The sequence below is a fragment of the Sphaeramia orbicularis genome, chromosome 19 (assembly GCF_902148855.1).
Source record: "Sphaeramia orbicularis chromosome 19, fSphaOr1.1, whole genome shotgun sequence".
Taxonomy (NCBI): domain Eukaryota; kingdom Metazoa; phylum Chordata; class Actinopteri; order Kurtiformes; family Apogonidae; genus Sphaeramia; species Sphaeramia orbicularis.
In genome coordinates this window covers 52,333,300-52,354,873 of record NC_043975.1, presented here as the reverse complement: position 1 = coordinate 52,354,873, position 21,574 = coordinate 52,333,300, and the positions used below count along the sequence as shown (strand labels likewise).

Genomic DNA, 21,574 nt, shown 5'->3' with positions numbered 1-21,574 from the left:
GACGTTTGTAACGCCCACTCTGACGTTTATAACGCCCACTCCGACGTTTATAACGCCCACTCCGACGTTTGTAACGCCCACTCTGACGTTTGTAACGCCCACTCCGACGTTTATAACGCCCACTCCGACGTTTGTAACGCCCACTCCGACGTTTATAACGCCCACTCCGACGTTTGTAACGCCCACTCCGACGTTTATAACGCCCACTCCGACGTTTGTAATGCCCACTCCGACGTTTGTAACGCCCACTCTGACGTTTATAACGCCCACTCTGACGTTTATAACGCCCACTCTGACGTATGTAACACCCACTCTGACGTTTATAACGCCCACTCTGACGTTTATAACGCCCACTCTGACGTTTATACCACCCACTCTGACGTTTATACCGCCTACTCTGACGTTTGTAATGCCCACTCTGACGTATGTAACACCCACTCTGACGTTTATACCGCCTACTCTGACGTTTATACCGCCCACTCTGATGTTTATACCACCCACTCTGACGTTTATACCGCCCACTCTGACGTTTATACCACCCACTCTGACGTTTATAACGCCCACTCTGACGTTTATACCACCCACTCTGACGTTTATAACGCCCACTCTGACGTTTATACCACCCACTCTGACGTGTATAACGCCCACTCTGACGTATGTAACACCCACTCTGACGTTTATACCACCCACTCTGACGTTTATAACGCCCACTCTGACGTTTATACCACCCACTCTGATGTTTATAACGCCCACTCTGATGTATGTAACACCCACTCTGATGTTTATAGCGCCCACTCTGACATTCATACCACCTAACGTGGTCTAAGTGAGTTTACTCAGACCACCTTCCATCCCTTAGCGTATGCAGCCACTCTGACACATCTTCAGTCTTTGCAGAGTCACTTACTTCCGTTGCTTTTTGTTGAACATCAGGTGTGACACAGTGGATCAAAAGTCTGCTCACAACTACATGTTAAATCACTTAAGTGACATATTCTGTTTTGTCTGGCACATCTAGTACTAATGTCAAACAAATGTCTCTGGGTTAGAATGATTTTAATTGCAGTTGCGTCACTGTTCAAATCTTCAAATGTTTGGTTGTGGGATCCGGTCCGTCTCCTCAGTTCTTACAGATGTGTGTCCTTCCACAGTGTGTGGGAGATCGTGGGTCAACAGGGTGGGGGTCTGTCAGTGCTGAGGACCTTCCGACTGATGCGGGTGCTGAAGCTGGTCCGCTTCATGCCGGCCCTGCAGAGGCAGCTGGTGGTCCTAATGAAGACCATGGACAACGTGGCCACCTTCTGTATGCTGCTCATGCTCTTCATTTTCATCTTCAGGTATGAAACATTTGACTGGATGACCTTCCATCCTGTTGTCCTTTTCCACGTATACTTGGTGCTCTCACTGTTCTCAAGGCTTTTTATGAACTGAACTTTTATTCACTTCATAAAAACAACAGAGAGATTTCAACTAGAACCAGATGGATAAAGTAGAAAGAGGAGGATCAGTGATCATGAAATAGATCCTGCAGATGAAACCGAAGCCACAAAGATGTGAAAAGAAAGTAAATTATTTGATAAGTGCACAATAACGTGGACATGGGAGCAGTGAGAGGCAGTAATCACTGCAGACATCTGACAGGAAGAATCAGCTGATGATGTGGGATGACAAGACTGTCATGGACGTATATGCCTACATTAGAGGCTTTGTGCCGAGTTTGTGTGTGCTCAACAGAACCAGAGGACCAGAATGCACATGCAGACAAACACATCCAATAGTCTGGACCAGGAAGCTTCTGACTCTGTGTTGGGATTATTTTACTGTGGGTACGGTTCCACAATGTTTTTTAAATCCGATGTATTTTTCCAGAAGAAATTAATCCACAACTAAAGTACTTTCTCTTCTGTTTCCATGGAAATGTTAAACCTGAATAAAGGTTTACATGAGAAATGTTTATTGGGTTCTGGCAGCCCTTCTGTTAGCTTAGCTTAGCCCTTCTGTTAGCTTAGCTTAGCATAGTCACTGCATTTCCATGGTCACACGTAGCCAGTTTTTTAACGGTGATTTGTCATCTTTTGTCAGTGATTTTGTCAAATCCGATTCTCTCTAATTATTTCTTCAGATGTGCGACTTACTGCACTCATACAATCTGTGGACTGTTGTGTTGACGGAAGTTGGAAAATCTTTTTGTTGAAGGGATGCATGCGCTAAATTAGCTTTGCTTTAGCGTTTTAGCTTTGCATTAGTTTTTATTTCCCAGATTTTCTTCCTGCAGTAAGTCACATGACCATGATCTGAGCCTCAGTTTGTGATCATATTGACCCCAGCGGACTAAAGGAATGATTAGGGAGAACTGAACTGACCCACATCACTCCTAAAATACTACAAATCACCTCTAAAAGCCTGGCTACGTCTGAGCAGAGGAATGAAGCCATTCTGCTAAGCTAGGCTAAGCTAAGCTAACGTTAGGGCTGCAGTTCAAACTGTTTGTCCCACTTGTGGAACTCATTAGTTCAGGACAAATGAATGAATCCAAAGCCAGTGTTGAACTGTTCCTTCAGGGTTTTCCAGGCTGGTAGATCCCATCAGAATATTCCACTGGAACGTTTTGGGAAGACTAGACTGCAGTGCAGATTCTTCCACCAGCGCAGAATGTGTGCGTCATCGCCACAGGACAAGACACTGAGCATGTGCAGAATGGAAGGAATAAAGTCCAAACGGAATAAAGGCTTTACATGTCCAGGAAGAATTTAGAGCGCAGTTAAAAGAGGATTAAACCACTGACTTTAATCAGGTTTAAATTTAATCTGAACTGTTCTGTTTCAACTGGAATAAGGTGTTTACGCTGGACATCTGAAATAGGATCCAACCTTTAATCAGATTAAACCAGGAAGAACAGTTGTCATGGAAACGTACAGCATGTGACATTTGCAGCAGCATGGCATGTATTATTCTGTAAAATCATGTAGGGTGAATTACCCAAATGTGGGACATTTTTGTATTTGGGACTTCTGTCGTATAATGCAGTGTTAAGCCAACATAGTAATGTAATGATCATAATAATGTATAATGCAAAGTGTAAATGTCAGTGTCAGGCAGTGTCCACAGTAGGACAATTCACCCTATGTAAGTGCACTTCCAAAAACACACCAAAGTAACAGACTTCCTTTTCTGCGCATAAATAAACACCCCCTGATTTGAATGAAGAGTTGCCAGCTTGACTCAGACGAAGCCTGTTCATTGATCCTTTATCTGCAGTTGAACTTCAGTACTGGTGTCTGAATAAAAGACAGACTTACTGCATGTTCAAACACAATAACACCGCCAGTGCCAATGTCTTATTACATTCACTTCTTCCTTTATTACATTCACTTCTTCCTTTATGACATTCACTTCTTCCTTTATGACATTCACTTCTTCCATTATTACATTCACTTCTTCCTTTATTACATTCACTTCTTCCTTTATGACATTCACTTCTTCCATTATTACATTCACTTCTTCCATTATTACATTCACTTCTTCCTTTATTACATTCACTTCTTCCATTATTACATTCACTTCTTCCTTTATTACATTCACTTCTTCCATTATTACATTCACTTCTTCTTTTATTACATTCACTTCTTCCTTTATGACATTCACTTCTTCCATTATTACATTCACTTCTTCCATTATTACATTCACTTCTTCCTTTATGACATTCACTTCTTCCATTATTACATTCACTTCTTCCATTATTACATTCACTTCTTCCATGATTACATTCACTTCTTCCATTATTACATTCACTTCTTCCATTATTACATTCACTTCTTCCTTTATGACATTCACTTCTTCCATTATTACATTCACTTCTTCCATTATTACATTCACTTCTTCCTTTATTACATTCACTTCTTCCTTTATGACATTCACTTCTTCCATTATTACATTCACTTCTTCTTTTATTACATTCACTTCTTCCTTTATGACATTCACTTCTTCCATTATTACATTCACTTCTTCCATTATTACATTCACTTCTTCCTTTATTACATTCACTTCTTCCATTATTACATTCACTTCTTCTTTTATTACATTCACTTCTTCCTTTATGACATTCACTTCTTCCATTATTACATTCACTTCTTCCTTTATGACATTCACTTCTTCCATTATTACATTCACTTCTTCCATTATTACATTCACTTCTTCCTTTATTACATTCACTTCTTCCTTTATGACATTCACTTCTTCCATTATTACATTCACTTCTTCTTTTATTACATTCACTTCTTCCTTTATGACATTCACTTCTTCCATTATTACATTCACTTCTTCCTTTATTACATTCACTTCTTCCTTTATGACATTCACTTCTTCCATTATTACATTCACTTCTTCTTTTATTACATTCACTTCTTCCTTTATGACATTCACTTCTTCCTTTATTACATTCACTTCTTCTTTTATTACATTCACTTCTTCCTTTATTACATTCACTTCTTCCATTATTACATTCACTTCTTCCATTATTACATTCACTTCTTCCTTTATGACATTCACTTCTTCCATTATTACATTCACTTCTTCTTTTATTACATTCACTTCTTCCTTTATGACATTCACTTCTTCCATTATTACATTCACTTCTTCTTTTATTACATTCACTTCTTCCTTTATTACATTCACTTCTTCCATTATTACATTCACTTCTTCTTTTATTTCATTCACTTCTTCCTTTATGACATTCACTTCTTCCATTATTACATTCACTTCTTCTTTTATTACATTCACTTCTTCCTTTATGACATTCACTTCTTCCATTATTACATTCACTTCTTCTTTTATTACATTCACTTCTTCCTTTATGACATTCACTTCTTCCATTATTACATTCACTTCTTTTATTACATTCACTTCTTCCTTTATGACATTCACTTCTTCCATTATTACATTCACTTCTTCTTTTATTACATTCACTTCTTCCTTTATGACATTCACTTCTTCCATTATTACATTCACTTCTTCTTTTATTACATTCACTTCTTCCTTTATGACATTCACTTCTTCCATTATTACATTCACTTCTTCTTTTATTACATTCACTTCTTCCTTTATGACATTCACTTCTTCCATTATTACATTCACTTCTTCTTTTATTACATTCACTTCTTCCTTTATGACATTCACTTCTTCCATTATTACATTCACTTCTTCTTTTATTACATTCACTTCTTCCTTTATGACATTCACTTCTTCCTTTATGACATTCACTTCTTCTTTTATTACTTTCATTTCTTCCTTTATGACATGCCTTATGAGGCCTGTGTTCGAAGGGTCAAGCTGAGTCCATCTGAGGATGATCTAAGTGTGTTTTCCGTCTCCCTTATGCTCATCTTTATCACATGTATTTACACTTCTTCAAAGTTGAGGTTCCTTCTCTTCAAATCTCAAACTAGACGACTTAATTCAAAGTAGGCGATCACACTAAGTGAAGACAAGAGGACACTTGAACAGCTGGCATTGTGACTGACCTCAGCTGAACACTTGTGTTGGGTATCACAGAGTAATCCAGTCGGCAGGACTCAAAAATAATACGTAAAAATAATGAGAAACAACAATAGTACAACTATCCTGAGTTTGCACAGGTCTGGTTGTGTTCCAGTCTTTATTTCCCCCTTACATGTAACATTTCCACTGATCTATTTTTATGTGTGAATGTTTAATTAGTATGTATTTAGACAGTGATTGGACTGTGTAATACACATCCAAGAAAAAACCCAGTATTTCACTAGATAACGTTTAGCTTTGATAACAGGACATATTCAGTGGAATATCCTCTACGCTATGAAATGCTAACACTGTGTCACAATAAATGTCACAATAAATGTCACAATAAATGTCCATCTGGGATTTACATGTGTTTTTGGTCCAGATCTTGTGTGGATGATGGGAGTCTGTGTAAAGTCCAAGATTCACAAAAGTGTTCATGTCTGGACTTTGTGGTTCCGGTCAGTACTCTGTAGTTCTGGTCTGGATTCTGGATTCTGTGGTTCAGTTCTATCCTCTGTGGTTCTGGTCTAGATTCTGTGGTTCAGTTCTATACTCTGTGGTTCTGGTCTGGATTCTGTGGTTCAGTTCTATCCTCTGTGGTTCTGGTCTAGATTCTGTGGTTCAGTTCTATCCTCTGTGGTTCTGGTCTAGATTCTGTGGTTCAGTTCTATACTCTGTGGTTCTGGTCTAGATTCTGTGGTTCAGTTCTATACTCTGTGGTTCTGGTCTGGATTCTCTTTGTGCTCTCTGTCAAAGGTTCAGGTTAAAGAGCCTGTTGCATCTGAAACATATGAATCTGGGTTAGAGGTTAGGGTTAGGGTTAGAAGGTTAGGGTTAATAGGGTTAGGGGGGTTAGGGTTGATAATAATTTGAACTAGAGAAGCACTCGGAGAGCACAGACCTCCGCCAAGGCAGACCAACACACACACACACACACACACACACCCCCATCACCACCAAAATCTAATAATTTCTTCCTTGTGCCAGTATCAACATTTCCTGAAAATTTCATGAAATCCGTCCATAACTTTTTGAGTTATCCTGCTAACAAACAAACAAAAACGCAAACAAACAAAGCGAAGCGATCAGAACACCTCCTGGCGGAGGTAAACAGGTCCTATTGGAAAAGGTCGGTACAGTAACTGCCGTGACCAGGGTCTGGATGCTGGCTGGACTGTCTTTCTGACAGGTGGGAAAACTGGAAGTTTATATTTAAGTACGACTACCACTGAAGAAATGATCAGGGATTATTTGGATGCAGGCACACTTATACCACTGTTTGACAGAAGTATAAACTTCTGGTGTTCCCACCTGTCAGACAGACAGTCCAATCAGCATCCAAATCCTGGTCATGGCAGGTACCAACCTTTTCCGGTAGGACCTTTTTTGTGTGTGTGTAATTTTCATTTTCTTGTGTGTGTATCTGTTTTTTTCTTGTTTGTGTGATTTGCTTTTGTGTGTGTGTGTTTTTTTTTCTTGTGTACTTTGTGATTTGTCGCTGTGGTTTGCCCTCCAGGGCCACCGTAGGGACACAGATATTTTCTTCTTACTAATGGGGAGAAAAAATTAAATATTTACCCCAATAGTTTGCTGCTTTCTTAGTGTTTCCAAACTGTCAGACATTTTCACCACCTGTTACTGTCAGTAATCATCCAGTGATGCTGTCCATGGTCCTGAACTGAACCTGGCATGAACACGTCGGTCTGACTCATGGTTGGACCTGCTCTAAACTCCAGTGGATTTGTTGCATGACAGTGGTCTGTTCAGGCTGTTTGTCCAACTCTAGGTTAGTGTGTTGGAACGTCATCATCATGTCAAAGTACATCATTTAAGATTAGAATATGTTAATCCAGTATCAAATTGAATTAATTAGTCCCTTTACTAACATTTAACTGTAGTTGTAGTTATTTCATCAGAATTAAATGTGACCAGCTGAATATATCACTCACTTGAATAAAACTTTCCGTTCAGATTGTATGTAATTCTTACCATCATTTTGCCCTGGGCCCTTTAAAAGGGTGTCATGATTCTGTTGATTAAGGGACCACCCACTGGCATAAATGACATCCTGCATACGGTCTCCTCCTCACAGGTCCACTCTAGGGTCAAAGTTAGGTTGGAGCCATGGATTGCTCCATGGCAGGACGTCATACGCAGGATGTCATGCCTCTAACCTAACTTTGACCCTAAAATGGATCTGATGGGTCTGACAGCTCTGATGGGCTGTTGGAGCCGGTCCCAGCTACCACTTCACCACCTCTTCTACCACTTCACCACTTCTTCTACCACTTCACCACTTCTTCTACCACAGGGCTGTCAAACTCATGTTAGTTCAGTTCCACATTCAGCTAAACTTGATCTGCAATGGACCAAACCAGTAAAATAATAACAGAATAATATAGAAATAATGTCATCTCCAAACTTTTCTCTACGATTTAGAGCAAAAAGAGTAAATTTACATTATGAAAAGGTTTACATCCACAAACTATCCTTTCAAAGGATGTGAATAACATGAACAAACTGAAAAAATCAGTGTAATTTGAACACTATTCTGCCTCAGTTTATCATTTACACATGTTCATTATAACTTACAGATCACAGTGGATCTACAAACACACAAAACATTTAATAACAGGAAGAATCTTATTAAAATTGTACTGACTTCTCTTTAGACATTTCAGGTTGTTCATATTTGTTCAGTTTATTCACATTTTTTTGCGAAATTATACTTTGTTTTAGTGTAAATGAATGAATATATTTACATTTACAAAGAGAAAAATTTGGAGTTGTCATTATTTCTCTGTTATTCTGATAGTATTTGACTGGTCCTGCCCACTGCAGATTGAACTGCTCTGAATGTGGAACCTGAACTGAAAGGATTGTTCATATTTTAGTGTAATTTTTGCATTTCACAAATTCATCCCAAGGGCCGGACTGGACCCTTTGGAGGGCCAAATTTGGCCCCTGGGGCGCATGTTTGACACCTGTGTTCTACCACTTCACCACTATGACACCCTTTTAAAGGGCCCAGGGCAAAATGATGGTAAGAATTACATACAATCTGAACAGAAAGTTTTATTCAAGTGAGTGATATATTCAGCTGGTCACATTTAATTCTGATGAAATAACTACAACTACAGTTAAATGTTAGTAAAGGGACTAATTAATTCAATTTGATACTGGATTAACATATTCTAATCTTAAATGATGTACTTTGACATGATGATGACGTTCCAACACACTAACCTAGAGTTGGACAAACAGCCTGAACAGACCACTGTCATGCAACAAATCCACTGGAGTTTAGAGCGGGTCCAACCATGAGTCAGACCGACGTGTTCATGCCAGGTTCAGTTCAGGACCATGGACAGCATCACTGGATGATTACTGACAGTAACAGGTGGTGAAAATGTCTGACAGTTTGGAAACACTAAGAAAGCAGCAAACTATTGGGGTAAATATTTAATTTTTTCTCCCCATTAGTAAGAAGAAAATATCTGTGTCCCTACGGTGGCCCTGGAGGGCAAACCACAGCGACAAATCACAAAGTACACAAGAAGAAGAGAGGCACACAAGAAAAAAAAAATCACATAAACAAGAAAAAAAAAAGCACACACACAAAAAAGAAATTCACACAAATACGAAAACACACACACACACACACACACACAAGAAACTCACACAAACAAGAAAAAAAAAAAAAACAGAGACCCACACACAAGAAAAAGAAAATCACACAAACAAGAAAACGGTCCTACTGGAAAAGGTACCTTCTGTGACCAGGATCTGGATGCTGATTGGACCATTCTGCGGATGGTCTCCTCCTTCACAGGTCCACTTTAGGGTCAAAGTTAGGCTGGAGCCATGCTCCAACTCCTAACCCTAACCCTAACCCTAAACTAGATTTAGGATTATAATGGAAGAACTGTTTGGACAATATGCATGTTTTAGAATCAATTTGAAACTTTCTGTATGGCTGAAACACAATGTAAACGATAACGTCACTCATAACCCTGACCCAAATAGAATAGAATAGAATAGAATAGAATAGAATAGAATAGAACAGAAGAGGAAGGGAGGAATTTGAGAAATGCAAAAATTACACTAAAGATGTGAACAATCCTTTCATTTCAGGTTCCACATTCAGAGCAGTTCAATCTGCAGTGGGCAGGACCAGTCCAATACTGTCAGAAGAACAGAGAAATAATGACAACTGACAGTGTTTCTCTTTGTAAATGTAAATATTTTCATGTATTTAAACTAAAACAAAGTTTAATTTTGGAAAAAATGTGAATAAACTGAACAAATATGAACAACCTGAAATGTCTTAAGAGAAGTCAGTACAATTTTACCAATATTCTGTCTGTTCTGAAATGTTGTGTGTGTTTGTAGATCCACTGGGATCTGTACGTTCTAATGTACATGTGGAAATGATAAACTGAGGCAGAATAGTGTTCAAATTACACTGATTTTTTTCAGTTTGTTCATGTTATTCACATCTTTTGAAAGGATAGTTTGTAGATGGAAACCTGTTCATAATGTAAATGTACTTTTTTCGCTCTAAAACAGAGAAAAGTTTGGAGTTGACCTTATTTCTATATAATTCTGTTGTTATTTTCCTGGTTGGGCCCACTGCAGATCAGATTCAGCTGAATGTGGAACTGAACTGACAGGAGTTGGACAGACCTGCTTTAATGGGTTGGTGTGATTTTTAAATCTGTAAATACTGACTGTTCATTTCCTGTTTGTCTGTTTTCCTGTGTCAGTATCCTTGGAATGCATCTGTTCGGTTGTAAGTTTGGTTCTGAGAGGGATGGAGACACTCTGCCAGACAGGAAGAACTTTGACTCTCTCCTCTGGGCCATCGTCACAGTTTTCCAGGTGAGCGCTGGTGCTTTTCTCTCTTCTTCTGCTCTGTTCATCTTCAGGACTCCCTGGGCTGTGGCGCCACTTCACAGTGGGTGGAGTTCATCAAAGGTCAGCGGCGTGGATGACCGATAGGGATGTGAATTCATCCACCATCAGGAAGGTTCAAGTCTCTGTGGGATCAAAGTGTACCTACCCAAGTGCCCTTGAGCAGTGACTCCTGCTGGGTTGTCACTGTCTAAACCTGTCCCCAGTCACAGGCTGAAAAGGCAGCATCCTCCTGAAGAAATCGAATAGATCCAATCAGATATTCTCTCCACTCTCTCCCCTCCTTTGCCTCTCCATTATCCATCTCCCTCAGTTTTTACACTCAACTCATTTCCATTTTTAAATACAAACTTTTGCATCTTCTATCATGTCACCTTGAATTAGTGGAAATGGCCCACAGTGACGTCCGACATTCAGCCTTCAACAATAAAATCACTTCAGATTTTGTATAATTCATTGATCTTACCCTATTTAAGTGACTGTTTGGAGGTATAGGGAAATACATATGCAAGTTCATTACACACACTGTTTCTGCTGCAAAAAAGAGCAACAAGAATCAATCACAATGTTGGTTTTGGTGAACACAAATCCACTATTTTTACCTTTATCTAAAACTGTAAAACTCATTGACCTTGTGGAGTTCAAAACTATTCAAATACTGTATAAAGCAAAGAATAACTGACTGATGGGCAATATTCAAGAAATATTTAGTGAAAGAGAGGGAGGCTATGATTTAAGGGGAAAATTAAATTTACAGATTCATAAAGTACGCACTAGGTTCAAAAGTTTCTGTATGACCACCTGTGGAGGAAAACTGTGTGTGGAGATCAAACAAATATCAAACATAATTCAGTTTAAAAAAAGATATAAAAAATTATTCTTGAGAGGTCCAGTTTTTAATAAAGACACTGAGTTCTGTTTGTTTCTGGATGATGTTGTACTGATAAATCTGCTGGAATTAGTGAAGAAAATGGTTGAACTGTTGAGTCTGTTTGTACGACTGCACTGACATGAACAGACTGGTGTGAATGATTCAGTTACTGCAGGATGGATTAGATGTGGTTCGATGCTAAAATTAGGAAAATAGTATAGTTGGATTCTTATATTAAGTTAGTGATAAAGGTGTAAAAGCACTGAGGGGTTGGATTAAATCAGTTTAGACTTCTTCCTACTCCTTTTTGACCATGCAATATTCAGACTTATATGTGCTGAAGAGAGATTCTGTCCATTTAAATGTTTTATTTTGTTTATTTTGTTTTATTATTGTTTTTTCTTTGCATGTTTGAAATAAATAAATAAATAAATCAAATCAACCTCTCCATAAAATATGCAGTATATTTATCACCCTTAATATAAGAACTCTTCATAATTGACTGAAAAATAACCAGGATCCATGTAAAGTATCAGCATGTTGAGAACACTGGACTGACATGTGTACTGAAAACCTACATGAAGTACATAAAGTAAAGTACATGAAGTACATAAAGTAAAGTACATAAAGTACATGAGGTCCATGAAGTTCATGAGGACCACATCAGAGTTTCTGAGGGTTCAGAAAAGCCTGAACTTTAGGCCCAACAGTATTTTGACACTGATACTGACAAGACTTAAACATTATAATCCTACTACTAAGAAGATGTTCAAACCCTTATATACTCTTTAATAATAATAAAGATAATCAACCCCTTGTATACTCTTTACGTAGACCTTTTCTTACCAAACAGAAACATAAGGAAAACCCCAGATCTGTTTTCTGTTTCAGTTTGTGTTGTTAAGATCTGTTTGGAATCGTTCAAAAAGTCTGAACTGTCCCAGTTTAGTCTGAAGCAGTCTATTAAAACAACGACAACTTCAGAAAGATGATAACATCCCATAATACCTACATATGCCACATATGTATGGGATAATAACATCCTAGAATATATGAATACCTATCCAATCCAACTTTATTTATAAAGCACTTTAAAACAACTGCAGTGGACCGAAGGGCTGTACAGAAGAAGAATTCAAACCAAAATAGAAGAAGAAAATACAGAATAGATTTAAAGACATAGAAACTGTACGAAAAAAAAAGTACTATAAAGAAGAATAAATAAAAACCAAATAAAAGAATAAAATACAAGATAGATTAAAAAGCCTTACAATTAAAAACAACAAAATACATAAATAAACAAAACAGATAAATAAGAACAATAAAGTTACCTACATTTGCCACATGTGTATGGGATAATAACATCCCATAATATATGTATACTTACACGTGTCACATGTGTGTGGGATAATAACATCCCATAATATATGTATACTTACACGTGTCACATGTGTCATTTCATCATCAGACTGCATTTACACTCGTTTCCACTGGTGAACACACACTCACTGTCTTTGACTTTACATGTTGTTTCCCAACAGTTCTCATCACTTTCTGACACTTTGGTGGAAGGCCCCATGGTCTTGGTTTTCTCTCCATGAGTGAAAGACAGAGTGACCCCCCCCCCCCCATCCTGTCTGAGTTCCTAATCCAGCACACAGGCATGGTGGACAGAAGCTCACAGCTCTTTGTTCTAAACTGTCGAAGAATCCTTTTAGGTCTTTGTCTTTCAGATTTCAGGTCCTCCATGCAGCTCCTATAAGCCACAGGATGCCTGGGTAAACCCTCTGCTCCTCTTTTCCCTGTGCTTTGGTCTAGATCCTAACTCAGGAGGACTGGAATAAGGTTTTGTACAACGGCATGGCGTCCACCACGCCTGTGGCCGCGCTCTACTTCATCGCTCTCATGACCTTTGGAAACTACGTCCTCTTCAACCTGTTGGTGGCCATCCTGGTGGAAGGCTTCCAGACTGAGGTAACATGAAACTGTCCGCTCAAGCTATTGTCTGTGAAAACTATGGAGCAAATCCTTTTATACTTTGTTTAGTTTTGCATTATTATTATTATTATTATTATTATTATTATTATTATTATTACTCAGATTTAATGTGAATTATTTCTGTTGGAAGTGAAACATGTTATAGATACTGTTCGTATTACGACAGCGTATTAGGGCCATGTACGAAAATAAAAACGTTTTTCACTACGAGAATAAAGTCGTAGTTTTTAAAAAACTCATTATTTAACGAGAATAAAGTCATTATTTAACAAGAATAAAGTCATTATTTAACAAGAATAAAGCTGTACTTTTATGAGATTAAACTCATAATATTTTGAAAATTCGACAGTTTCCAGTTTTACAGTGAAGGACAGGAGTGAAGCAGATCCTTTTCCTTCTGTTGGACTTATAAACTCACAGTGGAATCCAGTTTGTTCAGGAACTCAACCCCTCTGTGTTCAGTTCTGCTGTTTCCACTGGTAGTCCTACAGACCAACACTGCAGCAGTTTGTCCTAAACATAAGAGGACATCTAACACAAATCAGTTCAGTTCTGAGAACAAACCCAAATGTGTTCAAACTGTCTTCACAGTCCTTAAACGAACGTGTGGATGGAGGACAGACTCAGTGTTTGACCTTTGAGTCTGAACCACAGATGAAAGAAGAACTGAACTGAATGTTCACAGTTCCACATTATTCAGTGAGTTGGTACAACTTAATTCTCATTATATTATGACTTTATTCTTGAAATATAACAACTTTATTCTCATTAAATAATGTTTTTAAAACTACAACTTTATTCTCGTTAAATAACCACTTTATTCTCGTAGTGACATGCATTTTTTATTTTCTTATGTGGCCCAATTACGCTGTCGTATCGTATAATTCGACCCTGCTAGTTTTTCTAAATATGATCTTTGAGGCTGATCTACTGCAGACGTCGAAGTTAGTCAACATGATTGTGTGTTTTTGCAGATATACACATATAATATGAACACACACACACACTTTCAAACTCCCATTAGCACTCATGTACATGTGTGGTTGTGCTCTCTGCAGTGGGTTCGAACACACCAGTCACTGGCGCTTTCATCTTCTCCTCCTCTTCATCTTCATCTTCCTCTTCCCATGTCCCCCACTCATTCCCACTATCTTCGCAGTCATCCTCATCTTCCTTTTATTCTCACTCTTTTCGCCCACATCGTCCTCATTATGTTTTGTGGATTTGCCAAAGCAGTCCTGACAGAAATGAAACATCCAAAGAAAACTATGGTGGTCCAACCAGACTTCAGCCTTGTCTTCTTCCTCCTTTGGCTTCATGTTCACATACCTGGTTACTGGCATAGAATAGAATAGAACAGAATAGAATAGAATAGAATAGAATAGAATAGAATAGCTTGCATGACCCATTTAGTGTGTTTGCATTGATTAATATGCAGTATGGCGTTTCTGCCAGAACATGCCAAATTATTGGTTGGAGTAAATGCAAATATTTAACTAGTGCACACCATGTGACTGACCAACCTGAAACTGGCAGCGGTGGCTGATTTTGTGTCTACATTTAGCAGGTCTGAAAGGCAGGTTTGAACTGACACAGCTGCAGTTGTTGTGGAAGGAGGCGACATAGGCCCGACCCAAGGCAACACAGAGAACGAATCTGTTCTGCCAGCATCAACATTTTTGGAATAACAGAAGAAAAAAGAATTCAGACGTATGCCCCCCCACACCATACGGGACTATTGGAGAAAAGGCTAAGTGTCCACTTGATCTGATGATTGTGATTAAAAATACGTACCGACATTAGGGGGGTTTTCTATCCACATTTGTGGACAAGAGTTTCACAACTTTATACAAAAAAAAGAAAAGAAAACTGTCCACCACAAAGGACATTCCATACAAATGTGAAAAGTTTCATGTGAAAAAACTGTTGCATCCTGATGTTTCCTATATAGGCACTGATGGAATGAAAAACAAAAACAGCTGGTACTTTGTTGACATTTCCTGGGTCTCAGGAGGTTAAGTAGGGCAGTCTCCAAGACTTTGCACCTGTTGTCATCTGCACAGGCAAACTTAGTTGATCACTCGTGGCACACAAATCAACAGCATGTGCATTTTTTAGCCCAAGCAAGCAAATGTGCATCTGTTTTTGCAATCTTAGTAAATCAGGCCCTTAAAATGCAAAAAGTCTCTAGAAAATATCCCAGTAAATAGTGCAAATACAGCCAATAAGAACATGAGACAGTGCAATGAGAGGTGGATTCATGTGTGTTTTGTCTGGAGAGCGCTCTCTGCTCATTTTCAGCTCTGTGAGGAGCCACCGCTGCGCTGATCTGGAGTAAACACAGCTTTGTTTGACTTGGACAGAGTCAAATGTTGAGGGTGAGACAGGATGAGAGGATAAATGTGCAGACTGCTCGTCTTTTATTCCTTCTTTAAGAGGTGACAACCCTAGGCTTTGATCTGGATGTTCTTGGCTCCTGGGAGAGAATAGATGTGGAAGAAAGGGGATGACAGGCCCATCAGATGTAGAATCACTGGAATGGGCTTCTCCTATTCCACAAATATCAGCAGTATTATGAAGGGATCAGACTGGAAGAGCAGAGGCACTGACAGCACATCTGAGGCCACATGAAGTCTATACATGAAGGTCAAGATGAGAAGAAATACAACAGACAGAGGAATTCAGGGAAGGAATCCTTCCTCAGGTATTCACCATCAGTGTCAGCAGGAAGAGCCTTCAAATCCTGTCAACAGGAAGTCACACACCACCTACTGACAGGTCTGGAGCAGGGGTTCAGCCTTTTCTGTACAAATGACCCTTTATGTCATCATCATCTATCTGTCTGTCTATCTATCTATCTATCTATCTATCTATCTATCTATCTATCTATCTATCTATCTATCTATCTATCTATCTATCTATCTATCTATCTATCTATCTATCTATCTATCTATCTATCTATCTATCTAATGCTACCTGTATTATATTTCATTTCAGCTAATTGATTCAGTATTTAAATTGTAATAATATAATTTCCAAGTAACAGAAATGTTTGTGCTGAGGGTTTCAGGCATCGGTTCCACTTCATCAGGGTTGGGTAAAACACCAGACCACAATATTTTGAACCCTGAACAAAGCAGTTTTAAAGAACTACATCTTAAAACTCAGTGGGAGTCTGAATGTGAGCTGCAGTCTCAGGTCAACATGAATATATACTTGTAGTAAAAACTCCACAAATGGATGCTTGCCTCAGGTGGCTTTATATATATATATATATATATATATATATATATATATATATATATATATATATATATATATATATATAATTTTGACATCCAGGCCAGCCAACTCCATCTGTATTGATAATAGTATTAGTTATTTAGTGGATGTGACTAAAGACAAACGCCTTTGAAATCATATGTACCTGTGGTCTGCAGAAACATGCAATAACATCATCCACTCCTGTCCACTGGGATGTGGTCTTTGTGCTCTGTGGCTAAAAAAAGGCTTGTGCTGTCATAGTCAGAATACTCTTTTGTTTGCTTTTTTTTTTTTTTTTAACTAAAAACTCAGTATTATATTGAAAATACTGACACACATAATTGATAGTTAAACTTTCGAGGATAACATTTTGCAGCTGGTAGCACAGCTCATGTCCTATCAACACCAGTTTTTACTGTAGACGTCAGGATTCAGATTTTGTACATTTGAGAAGGTATGAATTCATAATGTCACTTTCCTGTTTAATGTACATGTAATTAGTGTTTAGTGCTAAAGAGGAGACATTCCCAGCCCTTCATCTGTACAAAGCTCCAGGTCTGCTAGTTTGTCTTTTATTCTCCACCTCTGCTCTGCTGTATTATCACAGAGCTGTCAGATTCATTCTCTTTCTCCTTTTTTTCCAACTTTACATCCTTTTCTACAGGCTCTAAGTTTATTTTTAGTCAGCCAAACTTTCCCTGCATCAGTGTTGCTAGGTAACGGGTGCTTGAATGACGTGAGCTGAGCTAGGGGAGCTGTACGCCTCTGGAGCCAAGATACAAACACACAGTGTGGAGTAGTTGAATGTCCATGTTCCCCCTGGGTATAAAGGGGAGGAATAAAGGTAGGCTAGTCCAGGTCTTATTTTCATGGTTTCATTATCCACATATCGTCATCCATCCTACGCTCGGTCTTATCATCCATGTGTTTCTGTCAGAGAAAGTGTGTTCATGTGATGGAGTTCAATACCTGCTGCAGAGAGAGAGACGCACTGTGACTTTACAAAGACCTACGAATAGAAGGGAGACGCAAAGGCATGTTTTATTGTACCTCTGATGGAGACAATGAACATATGTTAGACACACAAACCTGCAGCGGAGGTATATACAATTATGTGTCCATGTACACACACACACACACACACACACACACACACACGGCTGTGCTTGTTCTGCTCTAACTACTAACTTCTCAGGCTCTTCGTGCTTTTAAGTCATTGCAGTGGCTGAATTCCACAAGTGCAGCTGTTGCACTTTGTGATCTGGGGGAGATGTTCTGACAGAGCTGTGCAATCCAAGGTCTCATACCCTCATACAGGTATTTCCATGTCATGGTCAGTGATCACCATCATTTGGGTTTTATGGATAGAATTTGGAAACGAGTTTGGAGAAGAATGAGGGTTGAAACCCCGACCACATTCACTAACAGTCTGACAAAACAGGCCTTTTATTTCAGCTTCTGAATAAATGTGTTTGATACCAGTAACATGAAAGTCATGGAATATAGAACCCATATAAACACTAGCTGAGCTGATTAGCAGGCTAGTGGGAAGACCATATAATTGAATGCATATTCATGGTAACATCAGCTAATAACACTAAATTATTCCAGGGACTGTAATTATTCTTTTTGTTGATTTATTCGTTTTCCAAAGTGTTTAATTGTGGAGTGGGCTGTGGGGGACGACCCCTCAGAGTTTTTTGTGTTGATATAATCTAAACAGGTGAGTTATATAAACATTAATTCACCAATCAGAGGTTACCTGTGTAGACAAACATGACGTTTTGTGTAATGCAGTGGTAGAATATCTGATTGTAAAATGACCATATGAGGCTTGAACAGGGTTAGTTTGGGTTCTGTACTGTTTATGCTGTGTTTAAAACATCTTGGCCGCTCCACACTGTTGTTATAATTCCACTCTCATAGGGAACAGAAGTCCAAAGTGCTCTTCAAACCTGCCAACAGCCCACTGTTGGTGTTGGACTTCAGACCCAAACACAGAAAAGAATGAAATGTGGCTCACTGGAAGACAGCTGGGTCACACACCTTTGTTAACTGGCATTATTATCTTTTTTTTGTTTTTTTTTTTTACCCACATTGCCCAGTAGAAGTAGAGTCATGTCAGATGGTTGACTATGTCCACATGCGTTGGAAACATGTGTTTAAAATGGAAAGTCCTGTGTTGAGCACATACAAAAGGCTTCAAAACCAAACCTACTAATAATATCCAATTATTCCATCTAGGAAGACCTATTTACTTTAATAGTCTCCACATTATTTTGGCAGTAATTAATCTGACGGTCGAAAACAGGGGTCTCAAACTCACAGCCCAGGGGACAGCTGAGGCCTGCAGATGATATTCTGTGGGACCCTAGTTCAGTGTGAGTGCGGCCCACATGTACTATTCAAACACAGCTTTTTGCTGAGTCCTGCCACGCTTGTATTTGATTTATTTTTATCACTTATGGGCTACCATAGATAGTCTGGTAACAGCTTCCGGTGGCATTTGTTGACAACGGTTGTCAAGCTAGACCACCACAGAGCACCGGGGAAGTCTGATCGTTAGCTGCTCAGTTGAAACATGTTCCAGAGTGACACCAAGTGGACGGAAAATATCTGCCATCAGCCAGTTCCACTCAGGCCTCTGTCAAAGCCTGAAGAGAAAAGTTGGCAACGAGCGCAGGCAATGTCAGAAAAAGTGGGAGACAGAATATTTGTTGTTGTGGAGCTCAGGGGTGCCCTTATGTGTCTGATATGCACAGAAGAAGGTGAGGTGTTTAAGGAGTACGACGTCTGACGTCATTACTCAAGTAGACAGGCTGAGGAGTTTACAGAATACCAGGGAGAGGAGAGAAAGAAGCGGCTCACCAGTCTGAAAACATGTCTGTTGAGGAAACAGGATTTATTCAAGAAAGCAAACACAGAGAATGAAGCAGCTGTGTGGAGAGAGAGATGAAAGGCGTTCAATGACGGCAGGTTCATCAAAAAGTGCAGGTTACAGCTGTGAGTGAAGCAAAGAAAGTCTGTTTGTATGGAACACCTAATGTGACCCAGACTGGACCTCCAGTGGCCCCCAGGTAGGTGGAGTTTGAGACCCCTGGTGTAAAGGGAGTTGGGGGCTTCGCCTCGGCCTTCTAATGGTCGGAGAACATTTGGTTTCTATTACGTTCATTAAATGGTCTTTCCTTTAACTTTTTGCAACTGATGCCCAAATGATGAAAAATATTTGTGAAAAGTGTTTTTTCAGACCGTCGTTTAGACTGTAGATGTGTTCTATGTGTTATATACAGATGGGTTCTATGTGTTATGTACATGTGTTCTATGTGTTATGTAAACATGTGTTCTATGTGTTATGTACACCTGTTCTATGTGTTATGTACATGTGTTCTATGTGTTATGTACATGTGTTCTATGTGTTATGTAAACATGTGTTCTATGTGTTATGTACACCTGTTCTATGTGTTATGTACATGTGTTCTATGTGTTATGTACATGTGTTCTATGTGTTATGTAAACATGTGTTCTATGTGTTATGTACACCTGTTCTATGTGTTATGTACAGATGTGTTCTATGTGTTATATACAGATGGGTTCTATGTGTTATGTACATGTGTTCTATGTGTTATGTAAACATGTGTTCTATGTGTTATGTACACCTGTTCTATGTGTTATGTACATGTGTTCTATGTGTTATGTACATGTGTTCTATGTGTTATGTACACATGTGTTCTATGTGTTATATACAGATGGGTTCTATGTGTTATGTACATGTGTTCTATGTGTTATGTAAACATGTGTTCTATGTGTTATGTACACCTGTTCTATGTGTTATGTACATGTGTTCTATGTGTTATGTACATGTGTTCTATGTTATGTACATGTGTTCTATGTGTTATGTACACCTGTTCTATGTGTTATGTACAGATGTGTTCTATGTGTTATATACACGTGTTCTATGTGTTATGTACACGTGTTCTATGTGTAATGTACACGTGTTCTATGTGTTATGTACACCTGTTCTATGTGTTATGTACATGTGTTCTATGTTATGTACATGTGTTCTATGTGTTATGTACACCTGTTCTATGTGTTATGTACACGTGTTCTATGTGTTATATACACGTGTTCTATGTGTTATGTACATGTGTTCTATGTGTTATGTACACGTGTTCTATGTGTTATGTACACGTGTTCTATGTGTTATATACAGATGGGTTCTATGTGTTATGTACATGTGTTCTATGTGTTATGTACATGTGTTCTATGTGTTATGTACAGATGTGTTCTATGTGTTATGTACACCTGTTCTATGTGTTATGTACATGTGTTCTATGTGTTATGTACATGTGTTATGTACATGTGTTCTATGTGTTATATACACATGTGTTCTATGTGTTATGTACACGTGTTCTATGTGTTATGTACACATGTGTTCTATGTGTTATGTACATGTGTTCTATGTGTTATATACACGTGTTCTATGTGTTATATACACGTGTTCTATGTGTTATATACAGATGTGTTCTATGTGTTATGTACATGTGTTCTATGTGTAATGTACACGTGTTCTATGTGTTATGTACATGTGTTCTATGTGTTATGTACATGTGTTCTATGTGTTATGTACATGTGTTCTATGTGTTATGTACAGATGTGTTCTATGTGTTATGTACACCTGTTCTATGTGTTATATACAAATGTGTTCTATGTGTTATGTACAGATGTGTTCTATGTGTAATGTACATGTGTTCTATGTGTTATGTATATGTGTTCTATGTGTTATGTACAGATGTGTTCTATGTGTTATGTACATGTGTTCTATGTGTTATGTACACGTGTTCTGTGTTATGTACACATGTGTTCTATGTGTTATGTACATGTGTTCTATGTGTTATATACACGTGTTCTATGTGTTATGTACACGTGTTCTATGTGTATGTACAGATGTGTTCTATGTGTTATGTACATGTTGTTCTATGTGTTATATAC

General features: G+C 38.5%; 1 protein-coding gene across 1 annotated transcript in view; it reads left to right on the top strand.

Moving 5' to 3' along the window:
* Positions 1-21,574, top strand: part of LOC115439493 (voltage-dependent T-type calcium channel subunit alpha-1G-like) — a 123,054-nt gene that overhangs the window by 72,428 nt on the left and 29,052 nt on the right. Inside the window, 3 exon segments of the mRNA XM_030163306.1 lie at positions 1,152-1,337; positions 10,305-10,419; positions 13,142-13,297. Coding sequence (XP_030019166.1) covers positions 1,152-1,337; positions 10,305-10,419; positions 13,142-13,297 — 457 coding nt within the window.